This window comes from Zootoca vivipara, chromosome 6 (assembly GCF_963506605.1).
Source record: "Zootoca vivipara chromosome 6, rZooViv1.1, whole genome shotgun sequence".
Lineage (NCBI taxonomy): Eukaryota > Metazoa > Chordata > Lepidosauria > Squamata > Lacertidae > Zootoca > Zootoca vivipara.
The window spans coordinates 79,179,450-79,202,750 of record NC_083281.1 but is presented as its reverse complement, the minus strand read 5'-3'; the positions used below and the strand labels follow the sequence as shown (position 1 = coordinate 79,202,750).

The window sequence follows — 23,301 nt, the reverse complement described above, 5'->3', positions numbered from 1 at the left end:
AGCTGTGACCTTGGGGGGGGTAGATTAATGAATCACTCACTCACTCTCAGCCTAGCCTCCCTCACGGGGTTGTTGTGTGACTAAAATGAGGAGGAGGAGGAGGGGAACTCCGTGCGCCACCTTGAGCTCGGAGGAGGAAAGGAAAGAATGAAACGAAGCGATGCGCGTTTCCTTGCTTTCGTCGTTAACGGGCTCCGGGAGGCTGCTGCGTCGCTTGTGCCTTTTCCCTAAGGAGTAAACCCTACTGAACTCCGCCACCGCCAGGTGAGCAGGCACGAGCATCCCTGTGGCCGGCGCGGCCGACCTCCCACCCTCCGCCCCCGCCATCATCATCATCATCACCTCCTCCTCCTCCTCCTCTTCGCCCCGGTAGCGGAAGCTCTTCTGTCGGCTTCGCGCTGCCGCCATCTCGGCAGCAGGAGGAGGAGGAGGAGGAGGGGTTGGCGCGGGCAGCGGCTCTGCCTGGTCAGGCGGGGCGGGAAGCGGAAGGAGGGACACCCGGCGCGGCCTGTAAGTTACCCCCGTGAGGCCCGAGGCCCCGCCGTTGCCCCGGCGATGAGGCCGGGGCCCTCCGTGAGAGGGCGGGAAGAGGACTCTCTAGGCCCCAGGCTGACGCGGGAGGGGGGGGACGGGGTTTCCTCCTTTCCTCCAACCCCCTTTCCAAAATAACGAAATTTCAGCCTTGAGGGTCCCCCGCCATGGCGAGCTGGGAGAGGCGGCCCTTCTTGAGAAATCAAATCTTAAAAGCGGGTCTTTTCAGGCTGGTCTCGATAAGCTAGGGGCTGCACGAGGGAGGTCCTTGAGAAATAATAATACAGTAATTAATAATAAAAATAATGACGCATTTTTTTGCTCTGACAAACCGGGTAGTGGGTTGGGGGCGGGGGAGGAGTTGCAATGTAATGTAAGGATTTTCAGCCTTGGGGTCTTGTCCATACCAAGAGGTTGAGGAAAATCCTTGCAAAATTACTACAAAGGGTGGTTTTGCTTTATGGGGAGCTGTGGGGCGTGGCTTAGGGGGGCCCTTGTGAAATCGTTATTATCATATAATAAATTCCCTAGTAAGTTGGGGGGTGACTTGGAGAGATAATCGCAAAGTTATTATTAAGGGGGGGATTTTTCAGCCTTGTGAGGGGTCTCGTCATGCCAAGTTGGGGACAGCAGGGCAGGTGGAGGATACTTGTCAAACTATTGTTGTTAATAAAAGGGACCCTTACTCACATCACTGCTCTGTTACAAAACCAACTTGTGATGGGGGTTCTTTATTTGGTACCATACATTGACACTTAATTCTTTTTCTCTCAATTGCTAGCCTCTCTTATTCCTCCTTCTCCCCCACTTTGCCATAGGGTCACCTTTCCTCATTAATCTACAGCCTCTGGTTTTACTTGTCAAATCTACTCTGTATATTTAGAGTACATGATTTCCCACCCACCCCCCCAAAAATTAAATAAGGGTGCTGAGAATTGCAAGGGTAAATATTCAAAGTCATGTGCTTTAAATGTATGGTGTGGAATATGACTACATATTGCCACTCAAATGGTGATAATTATTTGGGGGTGGTTTATTCCTCTGTTTCTATAATAGCAACTGGGGATATGTGTGCTTCAAATGCTAGTCTACTCTTGGTCATTGGGCTAAGGGTGATTATTTCCAATTGCACTATGTACAGTGGGATGAAGATAATCTGTTTCTGTCTTGTATGTGGAATAGAGGAGCGGGGACCCTGTTGCATGTTAAGTGTGGACAATTTAAACAAGGGGTACTGAAGCCTCCCATTTTGGGTACCTGAATTTTTAAGGTGGTGTTATTTTTCAAGTAGGCTGAGACTTCCTTGGTTTGATGAAGATGATTAAGGCCAACCTATCAGCCTGGAATTAATATTGTCCTGATGTTCAGTTGTAATCTTTTCCTCGTCCCCTGGAACAGGTTGATGAGACTACTGGGTGTGGACAGCGTATGACATACTGTCATTGAGCAATTTAGGACACACCCGGTTGTATTTTGTGGACCTTCCTTGCCTTTGAAAAGCTAGTCTGCATTCTCAGTGGATTCTTCTTTTGCAGTTGTACTCAAAATAACCCACATGGAGCGATAACTTGTCTATCTGGACCCAAATGAATCATGGAAAAGAGTGGCAGCCCCCAGTAATTCTCATTTTCCAAGAAAAAGACCTCACCCTAGTGGGAATTCTCCTCGCAATCCCAGATATTGTTTCTGCTCCTCTCTCTCAACCCAGCTCAATATCATTCAAAGTGTGGACAAAATGTTGCCTTCGTAGGGTCCTCTACACCTTGGCCCACAATCACTGTTGCCACTGCAGCCCTCCTTCAAAGACTGTTCATGTGACTTCGCGTCTGTGGCAAGATTGCTTGCAAGATTGCGTCCAGGATCATAAAGTGTAAGCAGGGAACTGTGAACAGAGTTCACTCTGAGAAAATAATTGGCAGCAAAGTGAATCTCTTGTGTTTGGTGGGGTGAGCATTTTGCACAATTGGTTTGCCATGGGGGGCCCAGGCTAGAAATGAGCAGATTTGATGGTGCCATAATGGTTGTATGGGTTTGTTTTACGTGGCCAGAAGAGAGATAGCTAAGGGAAAGTGTAACTGCCATGCAGTTTGTTCATCCCCTGATGGCCCTCAAGCAAACAGCAATTATACCTGAACTCAAAGCTTAGCAGTAAATGTTCTTGGATGGAAAAAGTACTGCAGTTCTGTAATGGTCTTCCATACTGTTTCTCCTTAACCTGCCTGCTTAAGGGGCAGTACAGCCAGCCAGAGTAGTGGCATGGTACTTTTTCCACCTGAAACTCTCCATGTCCAACCAAGCTGCAAGGCATGTGACTGTTAGTTGGCCCATGTTCAGGAGATCTTGTTCTCATACATGTTTTATTTTACATTCTTTATTGAAATATATAAAAATTACATAATTACAAGTGCACAGGGTAAGATAAGACACAAAAAAGAAAATAAAAGAAATAGGACCCATGTAGAAAACAAAACAAAATTGTATACCAAAGTAAGTCCTTTGGAATTCAGTTTTGTATCAAAAATAAGGCCTTTGGAATTCAGTTTTTAATGTTTTTGGATTTTAACAAATTGTATATACATTTTTTTTGCTTGCTTGTGAATCGCTTTGCGTTTTTTAAAAAGTGGGAAGCAATATTATATCATTTAACTATTTATTTATTGGATTTCTTCTAAGCCCTGAACAATAATTGCCCCAGAGCAGAGTACAGCAATATAGAAATGCAATAGAAAAATCAGTAAAAGCAGTTTGCAGTCAGAAGAATACGGTAGGTCCTAATATATACCAAATCTATACAGTGGTACCTCGGGTTAAGAACTTAATTCGTTCTGGAGGTCAGTTCTTAACCTGAAACTGTTCTTAACCTGAGGTACCACTTTAGCTAATGGGGCCTCCCGCTACTGCCGCGCCACCACCGCACAATTTCTGTTCTCATCCTGAAGCAAAGTTCTTAACCTGAGGTACTATTTCTGGGTTAGTGGAGTCTGTAAGCTTAAGCGTCTGTAACCTGAGGTACCACTGTATAATGTCAAAGCCTAGCGTAAAGAGGTGTGATGTCAGCATGCAGATGCTAAACACACCTCTGTTGGGAAGGAATTCCACTATTTGGGGGGGTGCCACAGAGAGCATATTCAAATGTAATAAAGCTAAACCCTCTGAGGGTTACTTTGGCAGTAGACTCTATTGCGGTGTTCCTGTTCTCCCTGCTCCCCAATACTTTGGTTTTGTAACTACTGTGTGAAAGGTGCTGGCATCTGATCCTTGACGCCTGCCTGGAAAGAGAAACAGGCCTCTAGTGCTTTCAGCACTGTAGCCTTTGTAACACTTTTGGATTTATTCATTTTTAAAAACTCAGGGACAAAGTTATTACTGGGAGATACTGGTCTTCAGGCACCTTGGTCCCATGCCCGTCAGCTCAGAAGTAAATTCAGTTGAGTTAAATGTGGCTTAATCCTAGATCTGTTGGCATAGAGTTTCCCCCTTAATGGTTTTTCTCTGTACTTTTTTTCTTTTATGGCACTTGGGATTCTTGATACTTTGTTTCCCAGGCCATCCAGGTCTAATATCAGATAAGACCTTGGTTGCATCCGCGCCATACATTTAAAGCACTCTTATACCACTTTAGTGGGATGCAGGTGGCACTGTGGATTAAACCACAGAGCCTAGGGCTTGTCGATCAGAAGGTCGGCGGTTTGAATCCCCATGACGGGGTGAGCTCCCGTTGCTCGGTCCCAGCTCCTGCCAACTTAGCAGTTTGAAAGCATGTCAAAGTGAAAGCAGGAAGGTAAACGGCGTTTCCGTGTGTTGCTCTGGTTCACCAGAAGCGGCTTAGTCATGCTGGCCACATGACCCGGAAGCGGTACGCCAGCTCCCTCAGCCAGTAAAGCGAGATGAGCACCGCAACCCCAGAGTCATCCGCGACTGGACCTTATACGCAGGAATATACAGTAAACTGTGTTTCCGTGCGCTGCTCTGGTTCGCCAGAAGCGGCTTTGTCATGCTGGCCACATGACCCAGAAGTTGCACGCCGGCTCCCTTGGCTAGTAAAGTGAGATGAGCGCCGCAACGTCAGAGTTGTCTGCGACTAGACCTAATGGTCAGGGTCCCTTTACTTTTACCTATACCACTTTAACAGTCCTGACTTCCCCCCAAAAGTCCTAGGAACTGTTGTTTGTTTAGTGTGCTGAGAATTGTTAGGAAACACCCCCCAAAGAGCTACAGTTCTCAGGATTCTTTGCAGGAAGCCATGACTGTTAAATTGGTGTACAAGTGCTTTATTGATAGTATGAATGGGACCCTTATTATAATTAGTGTTTCCTCCAGAGACGATACACAGACATGTGAAACTACCTTATTACTGAGTCAGATAATTACTGATCTACCCTGATGGAGTTCAAAGGTCTCAGGCAGAAGTCCCCCTCATTCCTGTTTTCCTAAGAATTTTTAAAGCGTATATGCCAAGGAGTGAAGGGTTCGTGGGGATCATTTGCATACATATCATGTGCTTTACCATTGAGTAATGGTCTGCTAATAGGTGAGTTCCTTTTTCCATTCTGGAGATCAGTTGGAGTGATTTACAGACCACTTAGGGCTTACCTGCTGGACGAAAACAGTCCAGCTGCACTGTGTGTTGAAAGCTTATTATAGCTGACTGCACAGCGAAATCAGAGATAGGTATTTCCGTGGCTTTTAGTGGTCACGCCAGGGCTAGCCCACCCATAAAACAAGGTGAGGTGACTGTCTCAGGCAGCGGGATTCACCAGACCAGCAGATCTAGATGTCAGTCTTTCTTCCTACCTTGCTCCTGATGTAGATCTTCCCTCACCCATTCTTCCCTGGTGGGAAAGGAGGCCCCATTTTGGGATCCGCCTGAGATGCCGAAGTGTCTTGGGTTGGTCTTGGGTCACATCCTGTAATAGTGAAGTCAGGTGGTAGGTATTGATATGGTTCGAACTAAAATGGGGGCCATTGAGAAATAAGGGAGACCCCTGATAAATACTAACTGAAAAGTTGGGTGTGGGGGAAGCAGAATACCCCATGTGAGTCCTTTGTTGCTTCCAGTTTCCTAGAGAAGATGGCTGAGTTGCCTATACCTTAAACAGGAGCACTTTTGCTAGGTGAGGATACACTGACATTTTGTTGTAGCACCCATTTGCAGTAGCGCCATGTACAGAGGAAATGTGGCCCTGAATATCATCAGGCCTTCAGGACAGTGTCTGACTTCTGAGTACCCAGAGTGGCACATGGCTGTGTGCTGTTGGAAACAAAGTGCTAGAGGACTAGATGGACCTTTGCTCTAATCCAGCAGGGCAATCCTTGCATCCCTCCATAGTCGTTTCCTGATTGCTTCATTCAGCATGCCATAGTACTAGAGATATGAGCTAACTTTTGCCTTCCACTAACTTCATCTAGGATGGAAAATGAATTTGACCACCCAACAAGGTGATTAGGCAGCTGCTACACCATGGAGCACCTGCCCTTGAAACCAAGGTGGTTATGGGGAAGGTACCTTCTAGGTGGAATGTTTGTGGAATGCTCTCCCCAGGGAGGCTCGCCTGGTGCCTTTGTTACATATCTTTAATTCCTAGGCAAAAAAATATTCTTCTTTTCCCAGGCCTTTGGCTACTTAAATAATCCATGGCCTTTTAAACTTGGGGTGTGGGGGGTATTGTTTCAGTTTGTTATTATGGTATGCATTTTTGTGTTTTTATATTGTAAACCACCCTGTGATCTTTGGATGAAGGGTGGTATAAACATTTAATTAACAACCCCAATAATAATAGCTCTGTAGTCATAAGATCTGGGACCCACTTTTAACTCAGACATGAATTTGGGGACCCACTTCATAATTTTTTTACCATGTATTTTTATGGCGGCAATACTGTTGTTGTGACCCACCTTAGGTTAGGCTGCAACCCAGTAGTTGGTTCCGGAACCCATCAGTTGAAAACCAGTGTTCTGAGATGATGTCTGTGTGCTTGTGGAATTTTCTCCCCCAGGGAAGTTTCCTTGGCACCTCTTTAAGTGTCCTTTTTGGCAGCAGACAAATGCCTTTGTAATATTTTCCTGGGCTTTTAGGCTCTCAGTTTAACCTCTGCTATATCCTTCTCCTTTCCCCCCTGTTATTTTACTGCGTATTTTATTCTTCTGCCTATAATGGTTTTTAAACACCCTGAAAATATTTTTGTTGAATGGTAGTGTCTAAATTCTATTAAAATCACGTAATACGCATATGACATGTTGAGCAGCCGGGGTGGATTTATTTTTGGACATGTTGGTCAGCCCCTGCTCTGCCACACGGGTAGGGAAGCCCCAGTCTGCAAGCCAGATGTGCCTTAGGGGCACCCAACCTCTTCACACACCCCATAGCAATTAGATTTTTTTTAAAAGAAAAGCTTGTGTCTATCATTCAGGTTTTTTAAAAGCCTAATTGGGGTGAAGGGGCTTGGGAGTCATAGTTGCAACCTCTAAGTAAATCCTTAGAGGTTTTACTTAAGTAAATCCTCCATAGCGTTTAAGCTTGGGAAACAGTCTCTCATTAGCTCTAAGAGTGTATTATGATCCTGTGCAACTTGAAGTGTTTGTGAATTGCCTTGTTAATATGGTGAAATGATTAACTACTTGCTTATCTTTAGGCCAACCTCTCCCAACTCCTTCGTTGTGAGAGATGCTTTTTTCCTGGCATCTCTTCTTCTTGCTTTTTCTGATCCCGTTTCCTCCTTCTGTAAGCACTTAATGCTGTGCCTGTATGCTCCTGCTCTGTAGCTCTGGGAGTAGAATTACTTGCACTCTTGCTTAGAGGAGCATAGCCCCGCCTCCTGTAGAAATGGCCAACCAGGAAGTTGTACCAAGTAATCCTTTTGATGATGTGGCACAGCAGCTACTGTGGAGATACTTAGAATTGCACAAAGTGTTGTTCCCCCTTCTGTCATAAATCAAGAGAACCGATGGGTCTGCATTTTGCTCACATGCTTACACTGTGCCACAAAATTGTGCTGAGTTGTGAATAGGAGTTGAAGGCCAGGCAAATATTTCAGATTTGGGTATCTTTCCTCCCCTTTTCAATGAAAGTGGAACTCTGCATTTGAAATGGCAGGCAAAACATGGTACCTCAGACCACAGAGCCACAGTGTTTTTATTTTGCATTTTTATGCTGTGAACTGCCCTGAGATCTTCAGATAAACGGTGGAACACAAATTTAATAAATAATAATAATAATAATAATAATAGAAGGGGGTTAAACAAATTCAGGTGTAGTGTAGTGGGAGACGAGGACCTTGGGAGACCAGGGTTCAAATCCTCACTTAGCCATCAAACTCAGTGGGTGACCTTGGGCCAGTCACAGTCTATCTCAGTCTAACCTACCGCACAGGGTTGTTGTGAGGATGAAAATGTGGAGGAACGTAAGAAAATCCTAGACGGCACTAGCCCATCTAGTCCAGCGGCCTGTTCTCGCAGTGCCTGTCGGAAACCGGAAAGCAGGACCTAAGAGCACTCTCCCCTCCTGTGGCTTCCAGCAGCTGGTATTCAGAAATATTTCTGCCTCCAACCATGGAGGCAGAGCTTAGCCATTGTGACTTGTAGCTATTGATAGCCTTTTCCTCCATGAATTTGCCCAGTCCTCTTTTTAAGTCAACCAAGTAGGTGACCATCACTGCCCTTTCTGGGAGCAAACTCCATAGTTTAATAACTATTCGCTGCATGAAGAAGTACTTCCTTTTACCTGTCCTGAATCTTCGTACAAGAGTATTATGCCAAAGCTCAGTTACATTAATGTTCTTGCTTTTGTTTCCACAGCAACAATGTCAGAAGGGGACAGTACTGGCGAGTCCATTCATGGCAAATCTTCAGTGGTCTTTAGATTTTTCACAAGACTTGGACAGGTTAGTTTCACACCAGGGGCTAAGAGATGCATAAATAAAATCAAAGGAGTTATCACTCAGGGTAGTTTAAAGCTGCAACTTACAGAAAGGAACTGCAGCCAGACCTTTCACCTTCCACTTGCCCATAGGAGTGGTGGAAGAGGCATCATGTATCTGGGGAACTCTTGACTGGGAGCACTCAAATTGCACTGTGCGCACATTAAAGATTGCACTCACCATGCAGTCAGTCCTGCAGATAGTTCTCTATTTTTGAGTCCTGTTGAACTCAATGAGACGACCATGTGTGAAACGTTTGCCCCCCTTCAACATTGGTAGGCTAGAGATCCCATCATCCCTGACCATTGACAATGCTGATGGGAGCTGGAGCCCAAAAAATCCAGTGTACACTGTACTGTAATAAATAATAATAATAATAATAATAATAATAATAATAATAATAATAAATAATACCCTGCCCATCTGGTTGCGTTCCCAACAGAATATGAAAAACATGATAAAACATCAAACATTAAAAACTTCCCTAAACAGTATACAGGATTGCTGCTGTAATTGTTAGCTATACAATGCTGTTGTAATAGCTTGCAGTCTTTTGACAGGTGATGATATGCTGTTATTATTAGCAACTTGATGAATATCTTAATACTGCATTTTTTCTAGATTTATCAGTCCTGGTTAGACAAATCTACTCCTTATACTGCAGTGCGATGGGTCGCAACGCTGGGTTTAAGTTTTCTCTACATGATAAGAGTTTATCTACTGCAGGTAAGAGGACTGAGCACCACTTGCTGATCCTACTGCATGTGTGTGGAGTCACTGTTTGTTGTTTGATGGAAGCAACCGTTTTAACTTCCATTACATGCCTTTAACAGGAGATACTGAATTACATGTGATATGCAAGATAATTGCACAAATGAAATGTCACAGAACTAATATGAGTAGCATTGAAAAATATTTGATTCAGAAGATAATAGTAATGATTATTGAAGCAGTATCTTACCTTGATAAATAATGAACATAATAAACCTCCTGTAGTTTTGTGTAAGGAAAGAATGGTAATCTGAAAGCACTTCTGTGATTCTGTTTTTGTGTCTGTTTGGGTATAACAAGTGTTAAGGGTCTACTTCAGGGCTGGAGAACCAGTGGCTTTCCAGATGTTGCTGGATTGCAGTTCCCATCATCTTTCAGCATTGACCACTTTAACGAGGGTTGATGGGAGGTGGAGTTCAACAACATCTGGAGGACCAGATTACTGCAACAGTATATGCACCTGGGAGCAAGTGCCATCAAACTCAGTAGGTAAATTTACACCAGTAGATTGTTCCATTGTTATCTGTATTTATGCCAATTGAAAAATCACCTTATGAGCTGGAACCTTGGAATCATTTCAGAGTATTTTGAGAAGCTGGACTCCTAGCACCCTCCACCCCACCTTCTGATTACTTATTTTAGCAGTGTCCCTGTTTGCCTGCTTGCCCCTGTTTAGATTAAAGCCTCTAAGCTGCAGGAAAAAATAAATTCATCTGACTGTAACAAGTGGAGGAACAAGCACCATAGGAGAATAGCAGATTTCTGCTTGGATTGCTTTTGAGCACCTCTATTTTAGCCTTAAGATGCATCTGCATTGGGAAATCTTCAGGCTCGGGGTGTGCTTGTTCATTACATTTGTTCCCCACACACTTGCATCTTTATTTGCTCCTACTTTATTAAGATCTCTGCCACCCCCCTAAATATCCTGCTTCTCTTTGATCTCTCCTTATTTCCCTTTTGCTCTCATGCTGTTTGCCTCTTAGTATGCTTTATTCCTTGCTTCTAGTTGATTTAGGTTCCCTATCCCTGACCTAAATCAAACAGCAGCTTCAAACATCTTTGATCATTGGTCATGTTTACTGGGTGTGGTGGGAACAGGATCAGGGGGATGGACAGACAGGTTCCCCAATCCTCGCTTGTTCTGGATCTGATTTACATTATTCATTTACTATGTATTGCTGTGCCCTACCATTTCAAACTAGCCAACGCGGTGCCCCCCAGATTTTTTTGGACTACAGCCCTCATCATGCTGGCTGGGGCTGATAAGGGTTATAGTTGACAATATTTGAGGAGCACTGTTGAGTACCCCCAACATCCCCCTCATATAGTGAAGTACTGCAGATTGTGGGCAAGCAGTTTTGGGTAGGTAGGTGTGTTTCTGTACTTAGAGCCATGTCCTCATTTGACATTTTCTTCTTCCTTCCCCTTCCTAGGGTTGGTACATCGTGACATATGCCTTGGGCATCTACCACCTAAACCTTTTCATAGCTTTCTTGTCGCCAAAGGTAGATCCCTCTCTAATGGAGGACTCAGGTATAAAGAATATCACTAGCCCCCCTTTTCTTTTGCATGGGTGTTGGTTGTTGCATGAACTTATTATATATCAGGTGTGGGGAAGCCTTTTCAGCCTGAGGACCACATGTCAGTGCTGGGCAGGGCCATAGGCAAAAGTGGGGAAAGCAACAAATGCCTATTTCACCTTTTCCATAACAGGCTAGTTTCTGTACACACTCGCATAGCATTATTTATGCTCCATCCAAGCAGGAATGAAGCACCAGAAGGCTTCAAGGACACATACCAGTCTGGCAAAAACACAAGGCAGGCAGGGTGTGTGTGCAAACCAAGACTGGTGAGTGATGTAGCTTGGGGGGGGGGAGTCCTGAGAATCAGATAGAGAGGCTTGGAGGTTTCTGCTTGTCCACTATGAGAAAAGGATGCTAAACCTGATATGTGCATCATGTGTAAACACAAAAACCTAGAAGATATTGGGGACTTAGGCACAGCTTAGTATGTTTTAAGTTGCACCTGCTATCTATGGGTACAAAGAGTGCTGGACTTCAGTGTGGAGTGCCAACCACTTCTCAACTTTATTGAGTGGTCAAGACTCCCAATTATCCCCACAGAAAACAGTGTATTTTGTAGTGTTTTAACATTGTATGTTTGCTTGTGGACCTGTGTGGATTTTCATAGCAAGAACAACTGACTCCTGTAAGGTTTGAATGTAGTTCAAGCAGTGCTAGTCGCATCCTGTGGATTGCATGGCACATAACTGAATATGACATCTTCTAGGAGTTGAGTGATTTCGTTTTTAGATCCTTGGAAAAACATATAAATGATGTATTAGAAATTCTGGCAGAGTTTTGATAGAGCCAGACTTAGAATTCCTGATTTTGTATTACTTCCTTCGCTTCCCTGTGGATTAAAAGACCTCCCCTCCAATTGAGACTGGAATGACATTGCTTTCACGTTTCATACTTTGTGGAGATCTGTGCTGCAATTTCTCTTTCACGTAACAGCCCTTTGATCACCTGTTAATAATTTTTTGTTTCCTTGTAACTTTAATGGGTGAATTGTCTCTAGCACAGTCATTCATACCTGCTCTAAGTATGGTAGTAGTAACAGAGGGAGCCTCCTTATATCAGATAAGGCTGTACATTGAGCTCAGTATTGTCTAACCTGATTGGTAGCGCCTGTCCAAGGTCTCTGGGCAGAGGCCTCTCCAAGCATCTGCTACTGACCTTTGTTAATTGGGGATGCCAAGGGTTGAACCTGCAAGAGTTAAATGTAGAATAAAGCAGTTCCTAAGACTTTGCATTTCCTCCTCTTTTCAGATGAGGGTCCTTCATTACCTACAAAACAAAACGAGGAGTTTCGGCCCTTCATTCGAAGGCTGCCAGAATTCAAATTCTGGTGAGTACGTTTTAATAGCAATGCAAAGGGATTCAAGTCCCTGACCCTTCGTATTTCCTGTTCTACGGCCTCTCATAGGCATGCCTTCTCTTTTGCCTCAAGCTTGTGCCTCCTTCCTTACAGTGCACACCTAACAGTCGCCCAGTTGCCACCTCCCCCAAATCTCTGGCCTTCTAGTGCCATTTCCGTATTAGCCACCTCTTCCACATGATAGGTATGCTTGATTTGAAAGCTCAACTCAGGCATCACAAGTCCAAATATCCATCAGTATTGCACTGAGCCTTAGACTTAATCGTAACATAAATCATAGAAGGAGAGAGGAAAAGGGGAGGAGGAAAAGAAGCAAACTCGGGTAACTAAACCTAGGTTTCAAAGGTCTCGGAAACCAGCTGAAATGGAAACAGTTCAGCTAGCCTGATGAAATGGTTACTGCTAGGTGACAGCTACAAGAAGGGTCCAAAGACAGCTGGTCTCCCTGCAGACGTGATAGAATCTTCTATTCTGCCTCTTAAGGCATAAGAGAACCTTCTGCTGTGAGGTGCAGGATAGCAATGCTGAGGAAGAGGTGAAAATAGTCTTTTATGGCAGGAATGTTGCTGTGGGCTTGGTCCTCCTTCCCACTCCTCTCCTAGGCAAGTTTCTCCCTCAGCTTCATAATTTTCTATAACCATTATTTGCTGTGGATCAGCAAAGTATCATTAGAGCCTTGATTTCCAAGGATGATCAGAAGCTTCTTTTTGCAGACTATGATCCAGAGGTTAGCACTAACCATGAGTTACAGATTCAGGTGTCACAGAAAACTGTGGTCGGGGAAAACCAGGAAGTGGAGGGGAGAATGCTGGAGATCAGGAATGGTATGTGAATTGGGCATTAATGTCCTGAAAAGAATTTTAGTACACAGTCAACCTAACTGCAGCTATCTTTTCCTTCCAAGGCACTCCGCTACTAAAGGCATCCTTGTTGCAATGACATGTACATTCTTTGAGGCTTTCAACGTTCCAGTTTTTTGGCCAATTCTTGTGATGTACTTCATTATGCTTTTCTGCATCACAATGAAAAGGCAAATCAAGGTAAGAATCTAACCAAATTGTTCTTTTTTCCAGGTTGTGGATTCTCCTAAATATAAGAGAGAGGGATTGCCCCAACATAATGGCAATATCACTGACTATGTTGTAGCTCAAAAAGTGCTAGTGGTGGTGGTTGTTTTTTTTAAAGACCCCCTTAGTTGGAGTCAAGTTTGAGGCTTTGTCTAACACAGAAGAGGGTAGTCTGGGGGCTGTTTCCAATGTGACCTCCCCCCAAAACCATCATTTTTAAAAAAGGGGGAAAAAAAGACGACTGCTCCTATGGGTCCCCTGCTGTGATACTTGAACTCAAAAAACATTTTAGTGGACACCCAGCTTTTAAAAGAAAATGCTAATTGTTCCCATAGGCTCCCCCCATTGATAGTGATGCCCCCCAAAGGCCTTATTTTTTTTTAAAAAAATAAGTGGGTTGTATCTAAGTATTACTAAGAGTAGATCCATTGAAATTAATGAACCTAAGTTAGTCATGTCCATTAGCTTCAATGAATCTACTTTAGGTAGGACTGGTATTGGTACAACCCACTGTTCTTTGGTCACACCCACTTTGATATGTGGCCCACAAAGGGTTGTACATGGCCCTCAGTTCCTCCAAAAAAGATAGCCACTGCTGTTCAAACACATGAGCACATTCAGGTGTTTGAGGTGGAGTGGGCAGAGGGAGGGGAGTGCCGTGGGTGTGCTCTAAAAGCCTGTGTTTTTCTTTCCCTTTTGTTGCAGCATATGATAAAATATCGATATATACCCTTCACACACGGCAAGAGGAAATACAAAGGGAAGGAAGATGTGGGGAAGACCTTTGCTAGCTAGAAATTATACTGAGCCTGCTGACCAACTCCCTTCATTACAATTAAAAGTCCAGTTTTGAGCCATTGTAATGATGCCTCTTTCCTTCATACCAAGTCATCAGTAATAAGAGGGTGGTGACTAAGAAGTTGCATTTCTCCCCGCCCCCCTGCAGTTTATTGAGCGTCAAGACTCCCCCGCCCCTAGCAAGAGAATATCAGCCATATCATCTTGTTATTCTTTGGATATAAGTTGTTAAGTCCAAGGGCTGCTTCTGCTCCCCCCTTTCTTTTGTTGCACAACAGGAGTCATCCCATGTTCTCAAAACATCTCATAGGAAGTACACGCAACTGGTTCCAGCTCCTGGGAAGTGCAGGATTTGAGTGGCAATTTCACAAGTTTCTGGTGCACATTTAGCGAGACAGAGTAATAATAGAAGGTAGAACATTCATTTCAAGCCCCCTCCTTACAAAAGTATAGCCTAGTGTGGAACAGGGGAGTTTCCACAACTGTATTTATTTATTTTTGGGTCCTTTGTGTTGATCTAGTCCAGAATGCATCCTGGTACACTGCTGAAATGCTTTGTGCATCTACAGAGGAAGATGAGACACAGGGATAATGTTTTCTGCTTTGTAATGTCCCAGGTTTTGACTAACAGGCTGTTTACAGGACCTCTGGTGATATTACTTAAGAGGTAAACTTGTGAACTTTGAAATAAGCCTACCCCGAGTTGTTTCCCCCCCCCAAAAAAAAAGTGGAAAAGGAATTAATTGATTTAGCTTTTATGGTGGAAAGGCTGATTTCTTTCTGGCTCTTTCATAATGGCTCACTATTATTCTTAACAATCATGTTTTTGGGGGGCAGGGTTTGCTGGAGGCCTGGAATTAAATACAGTATATATATAAATTATGTGGAGAGTATTTTGACACATTTTATTTGATACTTAAAAAAAAACTTTAAGTTTGCTTCATGTAGCCCTCTCCAAGGTACATCTACACCGGCCATGGCAGACCAAGACTTTGTGGGTTTTAACACAGCTTTTAATTTTCTATGGAGAAAAATATAGAAATAAATGATCTGCATGTAAAACTTTTTCAATGTGATACAGCTATAAACAATTTTATTAAGTGACTTTTTAAAATTCCAAACTTTATTAAAAGACAGTGTCCCTTTCTTGGGTTCAGTAGTCTTTATAACAACCAACGTAAGGTACTAAGTGTTAACATTTCTTCCTTTTTCTCTAAACATTATGTTGTATCCAAAGTACTATGTACCGTGTTTCTCCAAAAATAAGACACTGTCTTATATTTATTTTTCCTCAAAAAAAACACACAGTGGCTTATTTTCAGAGGATGTCTTTTTATTATTATTAAGTATGATACAGTTTAACCACAAGGTTAAACTGCCTATCAGTATGTCTTATTTTCGGGGTATGTCTTATTTTCGGAGAAACACGGTAGAACAGAACCTTGAAAATAATGGGGGTGAGTAACTTAGGTCTACTGATTTCAGTGGGTCTACTCAGAGTAGCATCAACATTGGATGCAACCCATTCTATTTAAATATTTTTGAGTGTATTTGAACTCTAGCTGTTCAAAAAACAGTCATTTGCATTGCTGTGCAAACCACAGCTACTCATGATGCAGTCTAAAAGGAAATTTTCACTTTGTATTGGGCGGACTTGTGATAAGTGTAAAATATCCTGTGCCATGTGAATTGGATCGCCCCACTTTCAGCAGTATGGGAAAAAATCAGTGTTGCCCCCACATCCACACCCCTATGTTCTTAGAAGTCAGTCATAGGGGAATCTGTTTGCATTTCTAAACAATACTATGAAACATATTGGACAAGGGACCAGAGGTATTGCAGAAGAAAATTGCAATGAATAATCCTTATCCTTACCACTGTGCATAGAAGCAAGTTCCAGTGATATCAATTGGGCTGCTAATAAAATGGTATGGAGCTGGGGCAATAGCTAGAAAAGTAGGCTAAGTAAATTTGCCAGAGGTAAATTCATGCTCTCTTCTGTATCAGGCCTCAGCTGCATTACTCTAGGACTAAAACACCGCAATGTAGAAGGGCAGACACATACCCTCCCCTACGCAGAAATGTGTTCACACCAGCTCTAGCTGTTGGCTGCAGGTGGTGCAGCTTCTACTGTATATTCCTTCTGCTAAGGGTGGGAAACCAGTAGTCCAATAGGTGTTGTTGATCCACAACTCTGACTATTAGCCATGCATGCCAGGCCTCATGGGAGATGGAGTCTCACAACAGCCGTACAAGATTACCCCAATCTTTGCCAAACTGAATTTCTGACAGTCGCTGCACAGATATACTGTAGGGTGCTCATTCCAACTTAGAACTTCAGCTTTATATTTTTTAAAAAAACTAACCAACAGCTATAGTTTATTAGGCATAGGGGATTTTATCAGCACACAAAATTAATTTCCACATGCATGTCCTAATATCTTTTGGAATGGTAAAATGTTCTTAGTACCTCTCAGAGAATGTAGTTTCCCATAGGAATAGGCCATAGACCCATTGAGTCCAGCATTCTGCTCTCCGTGGCCAACCAGATGCCTCTGGGAACCCTGTAAGCAGGTCTTGAAGGCAAGTGCATGCTCCTCTCCATTTCCCAGTAACTGGTATTGAGAAACATACTGCCTCTACTCACAGAGGCAGAATATAAGCATTGTGGCTAGTGGCCATTAATAGCCTTATTCCCCCATGAATTTGTCTTAATTCTCTTTTAAAGCGACCCAAATTGCTGGCCATCACTGCCTCTTTTGGGAGCAAATTCCAAAGTTTTAACTCTGTGCTGTGTGTACTTTCTTTTATCTCGAACTCTCCAACATTCTGCTTCATGAATGTGAACGAGTTATAGTGTCACGAGAACACTAGTGGTATGTCTAGCAGATGTCCGCCAACACTTAAAAGGGTTATACCAGAATTTAGGTAGATTTGTGTGCTTTGTTCTACAAAGAAAGGATCAATACCAGAAGTCTGTTTTGTAAGATGACAAGTTCGTATCTCCTTGTACAGGCAGTGCAACTCAAGTGTTTAGTGCTCAATTTTATCACAGCAATTTAATATCATAATATCAAAATAAAGTCTTACACTTGGTCAAAAGCTGTATTTTCGTTGGTTCCTAACACTTTGCAATCTAACAGCTGCACAGGTGGCTGTTATCGATAGTGTTGAAGATAAATCAACTTCTGTGGATGGAATTTCTCTCTGCACAGTGGGCACTCGGCCTGCAGGAAAGGAAAAATAAATATATTAACTAAACAAACATCTCCCACTACCCAGTTTCCAGCTAGCTTTTTCTGACAGTTACCTGTTTGCACACCCTAAGTTCTCTACAAATGGAACCACGGGCCTTCCCTCAGTACCAGGGGCTTTTGATGGTATGTAGAACTCTTACAGGCATAGAGCTATATTTATAGACAGGATTGTGTAGATGCTGTGGAAGTGCAGAAAAGCTACATGCTGTGGTATCTAGAGCTGCTATTTAAAATATTTCTAACTCACCCTTCATTGCAATGTGATATGAAGGAAGAGTTTGAGGTGCTGGAGTCAATTCTACAATAATAAACCAGTTCTTAAAAACTAATAGGAACTAGCCCTCAGTCTGTTCATTTTGAGTTGCTTATCTAGGCCTTAAAAGTATCACTTAAAAATTAGGAACCTTTGGTCCTCCAACTGTTGAACTGCAGCTCCCATTATCCCTGACTATTGGCCATGTTGGGTGGGGCTGCTGGAATCCCAACAACATCTGGAAGACATCAGGCTCCTCATCCCCAAATTAAGGAATTGTCTTAACAGATTATCAACTGGACTCCGATAATGCAAGTGCATATTGGCACCTGCTAGAATTGAAAGTTGAGAACTCAAATCACATGTAGTTTCATCTTTTGGTAAGACATTGGTAAGAATGAAACCAAGGAGCTAGTTCAGGGAACCCACTTCTTCGGCTTCTCTCTTCCTACAGCTCCCATTTCTGCTGCGAAAAGGAAACTTGAAAGGACTTAGCTTTTGTTTTAAGAGTTCAGCATCTTAGGCGGGGGGGGGGTCTGTGTTTACCTTGGTGTTGCACCACTCAGTGATGCATTCCCAGCAGAAGAGGTGTCCACACGGAGTGGCCGTAGTATGGCGGCGTTCTTCTAAGCACAGAATGCAGCGAGAGCTTCGGCCAAGGAACTTCTCCTCAGGCTGGGTTCTGAGAGAGGACAAAGTCAGGCACAAGTGCTCTTCAGGTTAATGTCGCAAGGGAGACGATGCTTCTGCTGGCAAGGTTCTAGCATACGACGTCATCAGGAGAAACTTAGCATGTGACTTTGTAACAGGGTTATAGACAATGCTAGTCCTACTCAGAGTAAACATGAAAGACAGTGACGTTACTAACATGGGTCTATTTCAGGTCATCTACTCTTGAGTAAAGGTTTGCACCCATTTTAAAAAAAGATTATGCTCCTAGCCCTCATACTTTTGACTGCTGTTCCTGGGTAGTACTGCTTGCTGCCTAAAAATAAAGGTGTGGGGAAATGATCTTCAGAGTTACTTAGCAAGTTCCAACAAGACCCAAAGCCACCCAACAAGAGCTATTTTTCCAAGGTAGGGGTAGGCATACTGTTCTTGGTTTCTTGGTTCTCCTTTTTCTTTCTTTTCCCAATATATCACCCTCTGCCATTTAAGTACTGAGAATTCCATGTACTGAAAGCCCAGTATTTGCAAGCACAATATAACCAACCCATTTGAATTACACAATTCATTTTAACCAGACCAATTACACACTGAGTTGATTACCCAGTTTTGATGCCAGGACACTGTTTTAGCCATTCTTAACACCTGTTGATTGTCAAGCACAATATTAAGTTAATCCAGGTTTTTGAACACAGCTCAGATGCTACTGCAGCCCCCTCCTGTCATTCCAGCTAATAATACTACATAGTTCAAGAACATTGGCAGGAACCTTCATACTGCAGGCCATTTTCCTTTCAAGGCTACTGTCCAAGGGTTGTGGGCCAGTGGTGCGTAACGGGCAATGGTGTGTCAACAAATACATACATTAACACTGGGTGCAAAGCAGCACCAGTGAAAGCTGTAGCCTGGACACAATTCTGACAGCTAGAGAGGGGCCTGAATATTTGATTCCCAGGCCTCTACAGTACCTCTTGTAAGCATATGGTAAGCAAAATGCCACAACCATACCTTGGGTAGGAGAGGTTACGGTGGATCTTCCATTCTTGTCTTGCCCTCTGCCTCTGTTGGAAGCTGTATGCATGGATACCAACTGTTAGTGCCAGGTGCAGCACTGAAAGGATCCCAAGAAGCCTGTAACTTGATCGAACATGTTGGTTGTCTCCATCTAATCCTGCATAACGCAGCTGGGAGGGGGGAAGACACAAAACCACCACTTGATATTGATGCATTTTGTGTGATCTGTGAAGGAACCTAGAGAACTGCAGTGTGATGGCTATTCAAAGTATTGATTTTCTTTAGAGAGAATGGAAACCAGTCCACTTGACTTTTGAATCTTGAACTGTTTACAAAACAGAATACCATGCTGGTATTGGTGACAGTAGCCCTCTAGAACAGCAGTGGGAACCTATGGCTCTCCAGATGTTGAACTCCCATCTCTCATCAGCTCCAGCAAGCATGGCCAGTGGTCAGGGATGACGGAGTTGTAGTCCACCCGCTTCTAAAGGTCATGGGCACCACATCCCTGAGCTATGGCAATACATACAATTCCAAATTGACCACAAGGAGGGGATCCGTACAAAGAAGTAATATGGCACCATAGATATTTAAGGGTAGAGTGGATTCCTAGTCTTCATTATATTCCTGTTGTACATGTGGCAATGTTAACAAGAAACAGAAGCTCAGGGTGCTGAGAGACAGAAACTGGATGGCAGCCCAAACTTAAGGTTCTATCCAACCAAGTCCAATGCAGGGAAGACCCATCTGAAATTACTGACTATAACTAACTTGGGTCCCTTAATCTCAGTACGTATACTTTGGGGATGACCAGCATTGGATATAGCCCTTGGTTACGTTTGATGCTATTCCCCACCCCTGCCCCAATGCCAGGGATGGAAGTGAGAGCTGCCCACAGTATACAGTGCCAAAATATGGGATTTTAGTGTATTGCACACAGAACATAAAGGGCTATCAAATACTTTCTACTTACATATGTGATCCCTGCCATCCTTTTAGATAGGTGGTAGAAAATACCATTCATATAGAAGATGGCCAGGTGCAGCCTACGAAGGAGTGGGATGCCTTGCCTGAGAAAATGGACCACCTGACAGAGCACCTTCCTCTGCTGCTCTGTTAATCTGCCAAGCCATTTCTGTAACCAACGCCACAAGAAAGTCCTTCCCCACAATCCACGCAAATGTCTGCTTTGCAAAGTCCTCATCTCATCGGGTTCTGTCTGAAGTTCTTGTTCCAGGTGTACTAATCCTTTGTCAAACAAGTAAGGGAAGACAGTGTGCAAAGAAATCAGGACAGCCCGTCGAAGTACTGAAGGAACTCTCTTCCGCGATGGGTCCACTTGGATAATATTGACATATTCTTCACCAAGAGTTTGGTAACCTAAAGAATATTAAAAACAAACAAACAAACACAGATGACAATCCTGAAAATCTGATCAGTTTAATGTTAAGTGAAAAATGGCAGCACGTTTAGTCAGAGCACCAAGCACAGAACAATTTAGGGAGTGAAATACCTGAAAGAGTTGTGAGTGTGAAATACGCTATATCAGCAAACAGCTCAATTTCCTTCTGCCACTCCAACCAAATTCTAGCACCTAGAGAGCCAGAGAAAATGACAGTGTTAGAGAACAAAGTGAACAGAGATGCCCCGCCAAATAATTTGACTTCAATATGAGTTGAAAAAGAAATTACACCATTTTCATAGGTCAAATAATAAAACATTACGAAAGTTAAAAAATTAAGAACTGAGATTTACAAATTAACCAGTGTCTTTTGTGCAGATACAACTTCTAGAGAGGTAGAACGTTATGGCATAAGCTTTTGTGGAGTAAACAGATGCATGAAGTGTAATCCACAGGCACATATACCCACACTAGCAATGCAAGAAGCAAGGATAATAAACCATTCAAACTAGACTGTATGCAAGAAATGCACTGTAACTCAATGGTTGTAGGATAAGCAAAGATGTTTGCAATTTTCAGATCACAGACTATTGATACAGTCCTCTCTCAAGTCTCAATCACCTTTATCCATCAATAAAAGAACAGAAGAGCCTGCTGAATCAGGTCAATGGCTCATCTAGTCCAGGATCCCATTCTCAGAGTGGCCAAACAGATACCTCAACGGCAAACCCGCAAGCGGGATCTGGGCACACACTTCCTGTAATTGCCAGCTGCTGGTATTCAGATGCATTACTGCCTCAGACTGTAGAGGGAGCTATTATGACCAGTATCCTTCATATAGCCTTCTCCATGAATTTGCCTATTCCTTTTTAAAGCCATCCAGGCTGGTGGCCATCACTGCCTCCTGCAGGAGCAAGTTTGACAGTTAAACTAGGCATTGTGTTACGCAAGTTGAGGCACTTTGCCAATAAATCCTCTGGCGCCTTCACCAAATGTGTCTTCTCCTGCCATTGGTGAAAGGAGCGTCTGTTCTTACCTGCGGTGATCTCAGCCCAGGAGAGCTATGGGCAGCCACAACTAATAATGCTGGGCTAGATGGGCCAATACCCTGACCTGATATAAAGCTTTTTTTACATTTCCAGTTTCATCCACCTCCCCACCCCTCTCTCTCTCTCTCTCTCTCTCTCTCTCTCTCACACACACACACATGACTCAGATATTGTATCCAGTGTGGCTTGGGTTTCGGACTAGGACCTGAGAGACCAGGGTTCGAATCCCCGCCTTAGCCAATGAAGCTCACTGACACCTTTGGGTCAGTCACTGCCTCTTCGCCTAACCTACCTCACAGGCACCTTAAAGAAGTGCTACTGAAGGAAAAATTTTTTATTTTGCTTCGACTCAGACCAACACGGCTACCTACCTGTAACTACCTCACAGGGTTGTTGTGAGGACAAAATGGGGAGAGGGAGAACCATGCTCCTTAGTGGAAAAAGTGGGATATAAAACGCAACAACAGAAAGAAAAGAAAAGAAATCCGGTATATGGGCTTCCTGTCTTGCAAAGCGGTTCAGAGGATGCAATTATTCTGCCCGGGGTCAAGACGGCTCCTTACCTGCCAGGCCCCCCAAGGCAGCCCCAGCCCCGCTTCTCAGCGCCCCTCGATAGAGCTCGTCCTTCTGGGCGGACCGAACGAGTCGTGCGGGCCCGGCTTCTACCGCTGCCGGCGACATCGCTGTCAAGGCGAGAAGGGTGCCTGTTCTGCCCGAGCTGCTTCCGCAAACAGACGCTTCGCGCGGCGCACGCACTTATACGTCATCAGGCCGCTCCACGAACGAGAGAGTTGGAGTTGCGCCTAGAGAGATAGGAAAGTTTAGAGTGATGCTCACTACAGGATCTTCCGGGATAAGAGGAGCATTCCGCCGTCCCTTCGGAATCGGAAAACGTGCGCATTTTAGAGCATGTAACCCAAAAACTAAACCTTAGTACGTTTCAGTTGCTTATTTCGTAAAATTTATAAAAACCACTTGATTGAGAAAACCAACATCACACCAAAAACACCAGGCGAACAGTATAATGAAACAATAAAACAAGGCTTGAATAGCCATTTCTGCATGGATGAAATTGGAAAATATGAGGGGGGGGGTGGAGCGTAAATCTCTCTCTCTCTCTCTCTCTCTCTCTCTCTCTCTCTCTCTCTCTCTCTCTCTCTCTTATTTTCGTTAGCATCTATGATTGTAAGGATTTGTTTGGTTTCAGTGTGAGGCTTGTTTGTATGTGCAGGTGTGTGGGGTAGGTTGTTGAGTCAGGCCAACCATACTGTGATGGGGGGGGGGGGGGTTGGTCATTGTCAGATTGTGCTGTATATGTGATGAAGGGGAATCACACCAAAGCAAAGGCATGATTGGAAAATATGTGTGTGGAGGGGGGGGGAAGAGATAGATCCCTCTTTTTTGTTATTATTTTTGTGAAACGTCTATGATTGCAAGGATTTAAACATATGTTTATTAAGTAGGGGTTCAGAATCTCTCTCCCCCCCCCCCCCCCGTGACTATGGAAATGTAAGTGTGCAAGTGAGAGTTTTATTTTGGGAAAATGTAAAACGGGTTTTAATTCATGATCCATTTGTAAATATTTGAAAATAAAAATTTTGGGGGGCAAAAAGCTAGAACCCTGAAATAATGATGAA

At 43.6% G+C, this 23,301-nt stretch overlaps 2 protein-coding genes across 5 annotated transcripts; one reads left to right on the top strand and one right to left on the bottom strand.

Annotated features, from left to right (window-relative positions):
• Nucleotides 1-405: 405 nt before the first annotated feature.
• RER1 (retention in endoplasmic reticulum sorting receptor 1) lies at nucleotides 406-14,088 on the top strand. 2 transcript variants are annotated; one of them, XM_035118946.2, is made up of 7 exons: nucleotides 406-510; nucleotides 8,326-8,411; nucleotides 9,069-9,173; nucleotides 10,652-10,751; nucleotides 12,050-12,128; nucleotides 13,063-13,198; nucleotides 13,931-14,088. In XM_035118946.2, exons 2-7 carry the CDS (start codon nucleotides 8,331-8,333, stop codon nucleotides 14,018-14,020), a joined length of 591 nt encoding a protein of 196 aa, XP_034974837.1. In that variant the 5' UTR covers nucleotides 406-510; nucleotides 8,326-8,330; the 3' UTR covers nucleotides 14,021-14,088. The 2 variants fall into 2 exon arrangements, with proteins under 2 accessions (XP_034974837.1, XP_034974838.1); XM_035118947.2 differs by lacking the exon at nucleotides 406-510 and adding an exon at nucleotides 1,469-2,401.
• Nucleotides 14,089-17,063: 2,975 nt separating this feature from the next.
• PEX10 (peroxisomal biogenesis factor 10) lies at nucleotides 17,064-22,406 on the bottom strand. 3 transcript variants are annotated; one of them, XM_035118945.2, is made up of 6 exons: nucleotides 22,228-22,406; nucleotides 20,727-20,807; nucleotides 20,176-20,593; nucleotides 19,208-19,438; nucleotides 18,080-18,215; nucleotides 17,064-17,250 (listed from the first exon to the last, which is right to left on the bottom strand). In XM_035118945.2, the coding sequence occupies exons 1-6, from the start codon at nucleotides 22,343-22,345 to the stop codon at nucleotides 17,182-17,184; spliced, it is 1,053 nt and encodes a 350-aa protein (XP_034974836.2). In that variant the 5' UTR covers nucleotides 22,346-22,406; the 3' UTR covers nucleotides 17,064-17,181. The 3 variants fall into 3 exon arrangements, with proteins under 3 accessions (XP_034974836.2, XP_034974833.2, XP_034974834.2); XM_035118942.2 differs by having other exon boundaries at nucleotides 19,208-19,383; nucleotides 20,187-20,593; XM_035118943.2 differs by lacking the exon at nucleotides 17,064-17,250 and having other exon boundaries at nucleotides 18,085-18,293; nucleotides 19,208-19,383; nucleotides 20,187-20,593.
• Between the last annotated feature and the right edge of the window lie 895 nt (nucleotides 22,407-23,301).

Bases quoted from the DNA above. Each gene is read 5' to 3' on its own strand.
- RER1 (XM_035118946.2), top strand. From the start codon at position 8,331: ATGTCAGAAGGGGACAGTACTGGCGAGTCCATTCATGGCAAATCTTCA. The intron at 10,752-12,049 runs GTATAAAGAATA...TCCTCTTTTCAG, and splicing joins CTCTCTAATGGAGGACTCAG to ATGAGGGTCCTTCATTACCT. The intron at 12,129-13,062 runs GTGAGTACGTTT...TTTCCTTCCAAG, and splicing joins CTGCCAGAATTCAAATTCTG to GCACTCCGCTACTAAAGGCA.
- PEX10 (XM_035118945.2), bottom strand. From the start codon at position 22,345: ATGTCGCCGGCAGCGGTAGAAGCCGGGCCCGCACGACTCGTTCGGTCC. The intron at 20,808-22,227 runs GTAAGGAGCCGT...CTGGCTCTCTAG, and splicing joins TGCCTTGGGGGGCCTGGCAG to GTGCTAGAATTTGGTTGGAG. The intron at 17,251-18,079 runs GTAAACACAGAC...CCTTTCCTGCAG, and splicing joins CTGAGTGGTGCAACACCAAG to GCCGAGTGCCCACTGTGCAG.